This window comes from Gekko japonicus, unplaced genomic scaffold (genome assembly GCF_001447785.1).
Source record: "Gekko japonicus isolate JY-2015 unplaced genomic scaffold, Gekko_japonicus_V1.1 scaffold437, whole genome shotgun sequence".
Taxonomy (NCBI): Eukaryota; Metazoa; Chordata; class Lepidosauria; order Squamata; family Gekkonidae; genus Gekko; species Gekko japonicus.
Window position 1 is genome coordinate 140627 of NW_015160223.1, and position 11326 is coordinate 151952.

The 11326-nt window shown below is 40.6% G+C and overlaps 1 protein-coding gene across 1 annotated transcript in view; it reads left to right on the forward strand.

The window, feature by feature from the left end:
* AP4B1 (adaptor related protein complex 4 beta 1 subunit) overlaps positions 1 to 11326 on the forward strand; it is a 26630-nt gene that overhangs the window by 8002 nt on the left and 7302 nt on the right. Inside the window, exons 3-8 of the mRNA XM_015411444.1 lie at positions 3211 to 3435; positions 4163 to 4293; positions 5208 to 5355; positions 7063 to 7559; positions 9741 to 9824; positions 10212 to 10315. Of these exons, the coding sequence (XP_015266930.1) occupies positions 3211 to 3435; positions 4163 to 4293; positions 5208 to 5355; positions 7063 to 7559; positions 9741 to 9824; positions 10212 to 10315 (1189 nt within the window). The remainder of the gene's footprint in view (positions 1 to 3210; positions 3436 to 4162; positions 4294 to 5207; positions 5356 to 7062; positions 7560 to 9740; positions 9825 to 10211; positions 10316 to 11326) is intronic.

Here is an 11326-nt window from a genome sequence, read left to right on the forward strand (position 1 = left end):
GCCGAAGAGCCAGCGCTGTCTGAAGACATTTCCGTGGTCATGTGGCCGGCATGACTAAACACCAAGGCGCACGGAACGCTGTTACCTTCCCTACTTGCAATTTCTTGCTTTCGAACTGCTAGGTTGGCAGGAGCTGGAACTAGAGATAGGAGCTCACTCCGTCATGCAGCTCTCGGGTCTTGAACTGCTGAACTACCGACCTTCCACAGCCTGCAGTTCAGCGTCTCAACCACTTGAGCCACCGCAGCTCCTGTAATTCAGATTTTAAATTCATATCTCTGTTGTCAAGCCAATTGTGGAATGTATGTAATTTTTCTAAGGTACCTTCCATAACACAAAAATGTCATCAATATAATGCCACCATTTTATTTATTTTTAACATTTTTTAAATTTAAATTTTTTATTTTTTAAAATCTTTTTTACCATTTTATAATATATATCTGAAACGGATTATCTAAAGAGATACATGAATAGAAAGAGGCACTGGACCCGGGGGTATAAAATATGAAGCAGAGTGGAAATAAGTAGTACAAGAACTGTTTCCTAATGCATCTTCCCCCCCCCCAAGTTTTTAATCTCAAATTCCTAATGAACATGTTCTTACAGCTTTTTGAGAGTCCTTAATCTCAAATTCCTAATGAACTTGAAAATATCCAGCCTGGTCTCTATTGGGTCATGATGAGGTGTGGGTACAAAGGACAAGCCTCTGTTTAGAACATGTTCTTACAGCTTTTTGAGAGTCCTGTTAGATCAGAGTATTTGTTTTGTGTTTGGTTTGTGTTGTCTTTTCTCCCAAGGGGGTCTCGTTTCTGGTGGACAGAATGCTTCTCATGAAGGGTGGTGAGGCCCTAGCTCCAAAAAAAGATGTTGTGGTGAATGAATCGTTATCAGTCATGTATTCCTCCCCATCATAGTTGTTTGAAGAGAGGGAAGTTGAAGCTTTTATTCTGGAGTCAGAAGAGTCCACAAAAGAGACTTTACATGTAGTCTTACATGTGAATTTATCATCTACCTAGTTGTACACTCGGTTGTTGTCATAATCCATCCTGTCACATGGAAAAATTTGTATTTGAACTCTTGAAGTTGTTACATTAAGCTCTTAAATTGTATATCCAGTTGTTCCAATTTATGTTCAAGAGTGTTGCCTGATGAAGATTTATGCAAGATAGATGTTTTTGTATCCAGAAGTGTTTTCCATTCGATGACAGATTGACTTGATGTCTCTATAATTAATATCATACGGTCTAATGAACATTTATTAAGGATGGAACCTCATCACTTTTGGAATTTTTTGTTGTTCAGAAACAAACCAGGCTCCTTGTTGATTCTAAGTCCTCTTGGGATATGTTTCACCTGGCAATATTCCAAAAGTGTAGAAGAGTGCAATTCAGTTCTTATTATCTTTTTGCATAGATGTACAAGGTCATTCACTGAAGGAAGAGTAACACTGGACTCAAAAATAATAGGTTTTTCAAGGAGTTTGTCGATATGACCCAATCCCTTGGGAAGGCCCAACTGGAATACCAGTAATCAGTGAGGAGGAAAGGGGGCCAACTCACACAGTGGCCAACCAGTTATTCTAGAGGACCAACACCAGGGCACAGAGGCCAAGGCCTTTCCCCAGTGTTACTTCCTAGCACTGGCATTCAAAGATTTATTGCCTTTGATTGTGGAGGCTCTCTTTAGTCATATCTAGTTCTCTTTTAAAGCCATCAGTGGTTGTGGCCATCACTACTTCCTCTGGTGGTGAATTCACATTTTAATAACTTGTTCAGTAAAGAACATCCTTTTGTCTATCCTGAATCTTTTGCCCGTCACCTTCATGAGATGCCCTTGAGTTCTAGTATTTTGGGGAGGGGAGAAAAAGTTCTCTTTGTCCACAGTCTCTGCCCCATGCATAATTTTATAAACCTTTATCATGTCCCCCCTCAGTCTCTTTAGCCTTTCCTCACAGGAAAGGTGCTTAAACCCCTTAATCATCTCTGTTCCCTTGTCTATACTTCTGCAATGCCTTTTTTGAAATACAATGACCAAAACTGTTCACAGTATTCCAAATGAGGCCGCACTATAATAACTCTGTATAAGGGTATTACAGTATGGGCTGTTTTATTTTCAATCCTTTTCCTAATAATCCCCAGTATTTATTTATTTATTTATTTAGATTTCTATCCCGCCCTCCCCGAAGGCTCAGTATGAAGTTTACCTTTTCACCCCTGCCATGCACTGAGTTATTTTCATTGAGCTATCTGCTATGACCCCAAGGTCTTTTTCCCTCTCTGTTTCCCCATCCACATATACTTAAAGTATATTTTGTGGAAAAAGTGCTCTGTAGTGTTTCAAGATACAGTGCACAGATTTTTGCTCAGTTATGTTCCATGTATCTACTGCACTGTATTGGGCCAGGTTTTATGGAAAGCATATTCTTAGTTCTCATAAAATTATAACTTCTAAAAAATGTAAAATGGAGAAGTGCTGTCTGTAATTACCTGGATTCAGAGAATGGAAATAGTGCACTGTGCAGCTTCCTGTCTTTCTTCCCATGGTCTTTGGTTCCCTGTTTTTGTTCTCTTATTCACACAGAAAAACTTGTAGCCCATGCTTAAAGAAAGAAAACTCCATACAAACCGCTCTCAGATCCTCTTCCAATACTGAGGTCTAAGATATATAAAGATGATGTTGGTATATTTGCTTTGTTTTGCAGAATTTAAAAGGGAAAGGGAAGGAGTAAGGTGTATAATTTATTCCTTATTGTAGAACTTAGATTAATGCAGATCCTATCATAGATTGTACTTAGACTTCTTGCACTGAGGTGGAAATGCGGGTGAATATTCTCCTCTAGAATGTTGTGGGCAATTCGTGAATTTGTCAGCCCCTTCTAGTATGAACAAGAATAATGTAATGGTTATCCTAATTTTTGTTGTTGTTCAGTCGCACAGTCGAGTCTGGCTCTTCGCAACCCCATGGACCAGGCCTTCCGGTCTTCCGCCGTCCTCTGAAGTTTGCTCAACTTCATTTTCGTTGCATCTATGACACTGTCTAACCATCTCATCCTTTGCTGTCCCCGTCTTCTTTGACCTTCAATCTTTCCTGTATTAGGTTATCCTAATACAGGCAATGATACCAGTTAGGCTTTCTTATGATCGTAACATAGATTTTAAAGTAAATGTAATTAGAAATGCATCTTTTAAATAAGTTTTGTCTTGTTTGCAGGCATATGACCCAAGGCATAGACGTATCGAGCATCTTTATGGAAATGGTTAAAGCTAGTGCTACAATCGATATTGTTCAGAAGAAGCTAGTATACTTGTACATGTGTACATATGCTCCGCTAAAGCCAGATCTAGCTCTTTTAGCTGTCAACACTCTGCGCAAAGACTGTTCAGACCCCAACCCCATGGTTAGAGGCCTGGCCCTACGCAGCATGTGCAGTCTCAGGTAAGACAATGATTTGATTTGGAAATAAAGTGGTTCTGCTTACCATGGGTCTTGTTTCACTAGCACAGTACAGATTTTATTGGTTAGCACCCGATGACCTGATGCATAATTTACTGCACTGGCATGGCAGTTCACAGAACTGGACTTAAGTGTCAGCAGTTAAGAATGGTACAAGAGTACAAGCCTTCACACGTGTTCTGGGATTTAGACCCAACTCAGAATCAACATAAAGTTTGTACATACTTTGCACGGTTCTCTGTGTAGAAATTATTCTGAATTGCTTGTTTTGCTTTAAAAGCTAGTTGTCCTGTGTTCCTATATTGTGTACCACTTAAACTATAACAATGCAAACTACTGTTGCAGCTAAAACCAGACACATGGAATTGTGCTGCCAATAATCTAGCTGCCCAGATAAGGTGACAAGGACCACCACAAGTGTAAATGTTTAAAGCACTGTAAAGAAAGCGTGGGAAGGGCAGAGAGTGAAGATTAGAGAAGTGTTTGGGATAACCCTTTTTTAAAAAAATGGCTTGAAGATAGTTTACAGTGAAGTTTGTAGAAAATGGAAGGCAGTTCCCTGTTTACCTGCTGGAAGTTTCTTTCAACGCAGTGGCATTAAGGAGGCCTCAGTTTGTCATTGTGCTAAATGGCAGGTTAAGGGGCAGCACAGAACGCATGAAGAGGCATTTAGAAGGACTCCAAACATGATAGCATATAATATTCCTAGGATGCCTGGCATACAAGAGTATATCCAACAGCCAATCCTGAATGGCCTGCGAGATAAAGCCTCCTATGTAAGGAGAGTAGCTGTTCTTGGATGTGCAAAGATGCAGAAGCTCCAAGGGGACGGTGAAGTGGGTAAATATCTCTGTTGATAAAGTTAATCTCTATGCAGCATTACAACTGCCATCAATATTGCCACTAGCACTCTTTTGTTGGTTTGTAATTGCTCAGGACCAATTATGATGCTTTATAATTGTGTTGTTTTATATGCTTCTAACACTTCTATGTAAGCCGCCTTGAGCCTTCTCTGGCGGGGAGGGCGGGGTATAAATTGAATAAATAAATAAATAAATATCCCCTCCCCACCCCCAATCACACTGTTCCTGTTGTTACAATACATATAGAAAAGGGAAGTTATTTGCATTTCACCTACATGCTGTGTCATGGTTTTATGGAACTAGATTTTTCTGTTGAAGTCCCTAAAAATGGGACATCTTTTACTAAAGAGACTTTCCTGGATCTGGTCTACTAAGTGAAACATCTTCTTCTCTACCCCTCCTCCCAGTCATTTCACAATTTCTGCAGTCAGCCCACATGTTGTTGTGAAGTCGGTTAATGCTGATTTTTTAATACATGCACACACACCCTCATATACATATATCAGGCATGTCCAACTTCAAACAGGTAGTGATCTATTTTTTCCGACCAAAAGTGCCAGTGAGTTTCAAATTAGATTTTAACCCACTAAAGTTGGGTTCCACCGCACGCCCCCCCCCAATTTATAATGCACCTTCTGTCATTTACTGGTAAGCAAAAATCAAAATACGACCAAACAATCATCAAAAAACCCCAAACACCTGTCCAGCAAACCAGGAGACCAAGTGGGGCTGGTGATCTACCTCTGACCCCTCTGCGATCTACTGGTAGACCGCAATCTACCTGTTGGACATACCTGACATATATAATTGCTACCTGCAGGAGTATCTTTCCTGGGCAGATGTTTATTGAGTTAAAGTTCAGGTAGCCATTAACTGCCATGCTTTTTATAGACGGTGCACTAGTTAATGAACTGTATAGTTTGCTTCGTGATCAAGATCCTATTGTGGTCGTGAATTGTCTGAGGGCACTCGAGGAAATCTTAGCATATGAAGGAGGAGTTGTCATCAATAAACCCATAGCACACCATCTCCTTAACAGGTATGTTCTCTTTAAGACCATCACGTGAACACAAAGGATGATGACTCCAGTTCATTTTGTGAGTTAGAAGAAGAAGAAGAAGAGATTGGATTTATACCCCACCCTTCACTCAGAGTCTCAGAGTGTCTTACAATCCCTTCTTCCCCTTCCCCTCCCCACAACGGACACCCTGTGAGGTAGGTGGGGCTGAGAGAGCTCTGACAGAAACTGCCCTTTTCAAGGACAGCTCTGACAGAACTATGGCTTGCCCAAGGTCACCCAGCAGCTGCAAGTGGAGGAATGGGGAATCAAACCCAGTTCTCCCAAATTAGAGTCTGCACACTTAACCACTACACCAAACCATCTGCTCAGCAAATTTAACTCTTGATATTGCTATGCCAATCAACTCTTTCTATTAGAGACCCTCTCCTTTTGGGAAATTCTGTAGTATTGCTGTGGTTTTATGCTGATGTTAAGAGAGAAGAACAAATTATTTGTTACAACCTACTTTGAGGACCATTCTTTTCAAAAGACAGCAATACATATTTAAAGTAAATTAAATAGATGTGATGGAAGCTTGCTGGTTACTTCAAGTCAGTCACATGCTGTCAACCTAACCTGCCTTACAGGGATGTTGTGAGGATAAAATGGATGAGGAGAGAACCATGTAATTCACTTTGGGCCCCCAGTGTGGAGAAAGGCTGGATATAAATTAAGTATTTATAGTAAATACAGTTTGCAAACTGAAATGCCCATGGATTACTCTGGACAAGTTCCAGTCCAAATTGGTTTGGGCCTGATAAAAATGCATGCTTTTGAATCTACTAGGCCTTGCATTTAATCTTGTGATTGTGGGCACCTTTGGAGTAGTTTCATTTATTCTTGCTATGATTATTTGTTTAGTCTGCACACTTTCCTCTAAGGTTCTGCAGAGTTTCCTACTCTTAGGTATAATACAGATCTGCTGAGTGATGTGAACAGAGATTTTCAGCCTCTCCCATTTCATCTCCTACAATTTTGAAGGCAGTTGTGCCTCTTCCAAGATATTAATCCAAGTCCAAGTTATCTTCCTGCAATAATACGAGGCAGCGTTTGGTACATTTATTACTGTGGATATTTTCCAGGATATTTTAAAGTATCCTTTGACTATTAAAAATAGATTAAAATTAAATTTAAAGTAGTCTAGCAGAAGGTAGCTTATTTTTTCTATCCCAGTTCAAGCTATGCTTCTTGTGGATCCTAAATGTTTGAGATCACTTAAAGTTTAAAGATAAGAGAATTTTCACATATCCTTCCTAGAACTTGTTAGAATTAACATATATCTAGTTCAGAAACAGACCTGAAGATTTCAGGACTTACAAAACGTCTCGTCTGCTGTGGCTGCAGGAGTAAAACCAGTGTTGTGAAGAATTAGCTTTCTTTCAGATGCTGGTTAATTGACCAGCAGTACAGTCGCAAACAGAGTTACACCCTTCTAATTCCATTGAAGGCAATTGGCTTAGAAGAGTGTAACTTTGCATTTGGATCACACTGCAGGTCTCTCAACTTCTGTCTCACAGGTCTTCAGTTCTTGTTGTTGTATGTGTTTGGGTCTGCTGAAGGCATGGGCCTGTGAAATAATTGGCCTGCAACTTGGAGAAACTGTACTGAGGCCTTGCAAGTTTATTTTAAGTAAAACATATGGCAGTTATGGTCACTGCAGTGATTTTGGTTTTCTCATTTTGGCAGGATGCCTGACCTAGATCAGTGGGGCCAGAGCGAGGTATTGACTTTTCTGTTGTGCTACAAGCCCCGTTGTGAGGAAGAACTCTTTGACATCTTGAATTTACTGGATGGGTATCTCAAGAGCAGCAGCCCCAGTGTAGTGATGGCTGCCACAAAACTCTTTTTAGTGCTGGCTAAAGATTTTCCACATGTGCAGACAGATGTGCTGGTGAGAGTTAAGGGCCCACTCCTGGCTGCTTGTACCTCTGAGAGTCGGGAACTCTGTTTCACTGCCCTGTGCCATGTGCGTCAGATTCTAGACAGCCTTCCTGGCCACTTCAGCAGCCATTACAAGAAGTTCTTCTGCTCATACTCGGAACCACATTACATCAAATGCCAGAAGATGGAGGTGCTGTGCAAACTAGTGAATGATGAGAATGTGCAGCAAATACTGGAGGAGTTAAGAGGCTACTGCACTGATGTGTCAGCAGAGCTTGCACAAGGAGCCATTTTTGCCATAGGTAAGTCAACCAACAGTATTTCTGTGAATGACTGTACACACAAAAATATGTCAAAGGTGTGGAAAATGCATATTTTTTTCTAAAGCAGGTGACAGCAGTGCCCCCCCAAAAGGACTCTGAGGACTGATTCTTTGTTCCTCAGGACTGAAAAAGAATAAGACCCCTCCTAGGTGGGTGGGTGAATCTGTTGCATAGTACCAATTGGCTTTAGTCTCAAAGCATAAAGTTTGGGCATATCTCAGAATCATAATGTCCTAAAAGCGTTATTAAGCTTTTCTAGTGTTCTTGAAGCCACCACATACGGTTCTTGACCACCACTAATAAAAATTAATAAAAGCTGTCTGACATGGGTGCTGTCGTATTAGATGTTCCAGCACATGCTTGGAATTGGATACTCAAGCAGAACTCTGAAGAGGCACCATAAAAATCTCCTAAATAAGTTACAAAGATGGCCTTGATCATAGCTCAGGGTAAACTTCACTTTTTAAAGTTCTAATCAAGTCAGTCAAGTAGAACCACAACATTCAAGTCAAGACAAGTCTTTGTTGGAATATAGACATTTTTACTGCCAATAAATTATCTTACTTTATTTGAATTCTTGGTATTAGGTTTCACTGTTCATATACATGTTGAGGTTAAAAGTTCTTTTTCTGCTTTTCATTTTATGCTCTTGTTTTCCTGTTTATGATTAGCCTAGCCTGTTTTGTCACCATATTTTCATAAACTCTCTGATTTCCCCTTTTTGAAGTGACCACTTTAAGCTGACTGGGGTGCAAAGGAGTTTTTCTTGGTCTTTACTTCCTGTTACTGATCTTGGAGCTGATCCACTTGCGTTTGGGTTGTCTTTCTTTCTGCAGCACAATAGCTTTTTTAGAAACCAAAATTTATGTCAAACAAACTGTAATGGCTCACTACATACGAATTGTTGAAGCTCGCTGAAGCTCTCCATCCAATACGGCCCATATGAGAAGGTCTTATAGTCTGGTTTATGGCCCCAGCTGCTCCAGTTCTGAGAGCATTGTATTTGTAAATTACAGTGCCATCTGTTCTCAACTCATATTCTTTGTTTTAACTGTTTTAATTATTTATTTCCTACATTGTTTTAATTGTTATTTTGAGTTGCTGTTGTAATCCGCCATGAGCTCACTTGCAGGGAGGGCAGAATATAAATTTGAAGAAATAAGTAAATGCACACTGCATACACCGAAACCAAATCCGTACCTTTATGTGCCTTGTGGACATCTAGATTTGGAACCCATGAACAAAATGCTCCTGTGTAAGGTTCTTATTCAGAATCATATTGTTTGTAACTCCCCACAAGAACACTTTTTGCAGGGTAGGTGACCTAATCGTGGAAGATAAGCAGGGCCAGCCAGTAGGTGACCTGCATAGCCCAGGCTAGCCTAATCGTGGAAGATAAGCAGGGCCAGCCCTGGCTAGTATTTGGATGGGAGACCTCCAAGGAATACCAGGATTGTGACACGAAGGCAGGCAGTGGCAAACCACCTCTGAATGTCTCTTGCCTTGAAAACCCTGTGGGGTCGCCACAAGTCAGCTGTGACTTGACAGTACTTCCCACCACCACCACCAGATGAAAATGATTCCATATGAGGACCAATATGGTTATAATGGTTACATGTTGGACTAAATACCAGAAATCCCCATTCTGCCATAAAACTCACCAGCTGATTTTGCCTTGTCATTATCTGTCTGTATAATGTCCCTCACTGTTGAGAGGATAAAATTCGGTTGATCGGCATGGAAAAAGTGTACATACAGTATCCTGCATTCCTTGCAGGACAGAATGATGAAAATCATTTAAATACAAAACAGATGGAACAAATTCTCACATCATTTATTAAGGGCCTATATCATTAGGGCCTGATTGGCTGGTCCAGACTAGGCCAATCTCATCAGATTTTAGAAGTTAAGCAGGGTTGGCTGTGATTACTATTTTGATGGGAGACCACCAAGGACATCCCAGGTTAATAAATAGAGGCAGGCAATGGCAAGCCACCTCTGTTTGCCTCTTGCCTTGAAAACCGTATGGGGTTGCCTAGGTCAGGTGCAGCTTGATGGCACTTGTCACCCCATCATTGGGGAGACTGTGATTGTGCTGGTACTTAAGTATACATTTTGGGTGTCAAACTAAAGTTTGAATGATTTTGTGTTTTTTTCCAGGCAACATTGCTAGGACATACACAGAGCAGTGTGTCAGGATACTAACAGAGCTCCTGGAACTGAAACAAGAGCATATAACTTCAGGTAACTATTCTAACCCTTCTTATTTAAAGGGTGAGTCAAAATTTCACATTCAATGATCTCTTAAAGGCAACAGGGCAGAGACTATTGATGTTTCAGTCATTCTTTAGTTTATGCATTTTTCATGTAATCATTCTTCTCCTTCAATTTTCATGTCCTTACAGATGCTGAATAAATTAGATTTCAGCCCCCACTTGCATGCTTAATATACATTGTAAGCAATTCCTACATCAATAGGATAGAGAAATCTGCAAACTCCTTTGCTTCAAGCAAGTATCCTAAACTACATGAATTAGGCATATCTCTTCCTAGCTAGGTCAGCATCTGTGAAGCCTCTCGTATAGTGACTCTGAAGCTATTGGTCATACTGAGTGCTGTGTTCCATTGCAGGAGTGGTGCAGGTATTCCGGGACCTGGTGTGGTTGTGTCCACAGTGTACAGAGAGTGTGTCTCAGGCTTTGCATGGTTGTGAAGAAGCTATCGAGGACAGTGAGGTAAGGGAGTGTTGGGTTTGGAGGGGTAGTTTGGTGTAGTGCTTAAGTGCATGGACTCTAATCTGGGAGAACTGGGTTTGATTCCCCACTCCTCCACTTCCATCTGCTGGATGACTTTGGGCAAGCCATAGTTCTGGCACAGCTGTTCTTGAAAAAGAGCAGTTTCTGTCAGAGCTCTCTCAGCCCCACCTACCTCACAGGGTGTCTGTTGTGGGGAGGGGAAGGGGAAGGAGTTTGTAAACCGCTCTGAGACTCCTTTGGGTAGTGAAGGGTGGGGTATAAATCCAATCCAATCTCTTCTCTTCTTCTTCTCTTCTCTAGTAATTGAAGGGCTGAGGTTGGTGGGATGGCTGAATTAATTCATCAGACACCAGAGGTACAAATGTGAATATAGAATATAGAGTTCTGTATGAAAACCCCCTCTTTTTATGGACCCATAAAAACAAAATTATCTAAGCAGAATAAATTTTGTCGATTTATCAAACTGTCCTCCAGGGGTGACCTCTAGATTTTGTTTGAAAGGTAAGTGGGTAAGCATTACAGTGTATTTTTTGCTATGCCATCTAATTGCATACAGATGATCCATTTTTTAAAAAAATCAGAGGTACTTCAGTAGCACAGCTCTGCCAAGATCAAGGTTGGAGTGCGGCTATAGCTGCCTCTTCTCAGGAATGCTTCTATCCCCAAATTTACACCAGCAGTAAGTAATCTGCTTTTCCAGCTGGAGAACTCCTCTGTTTGTTTCTCCAGATCTTTCTATAGTAACATTACATGTTTTGGAATGTAAAAGAAACTAAATAGTTTTATTAACCGCAGGCATGACTACTGCTTGAATGATCCTTAATGAGCCTGCGGGGAGGGCGGGATAGAAATCTAAATAATAAATAATAAATAAATAATAAATTTAATAAGATGAAATAATAACATTATGACTTAATTTTATTTATCTCATATATAAAAGCTGAATGGTGGTGGCTTCTGTCCTATGGGGTGGCGAGATTGCATGCGCCT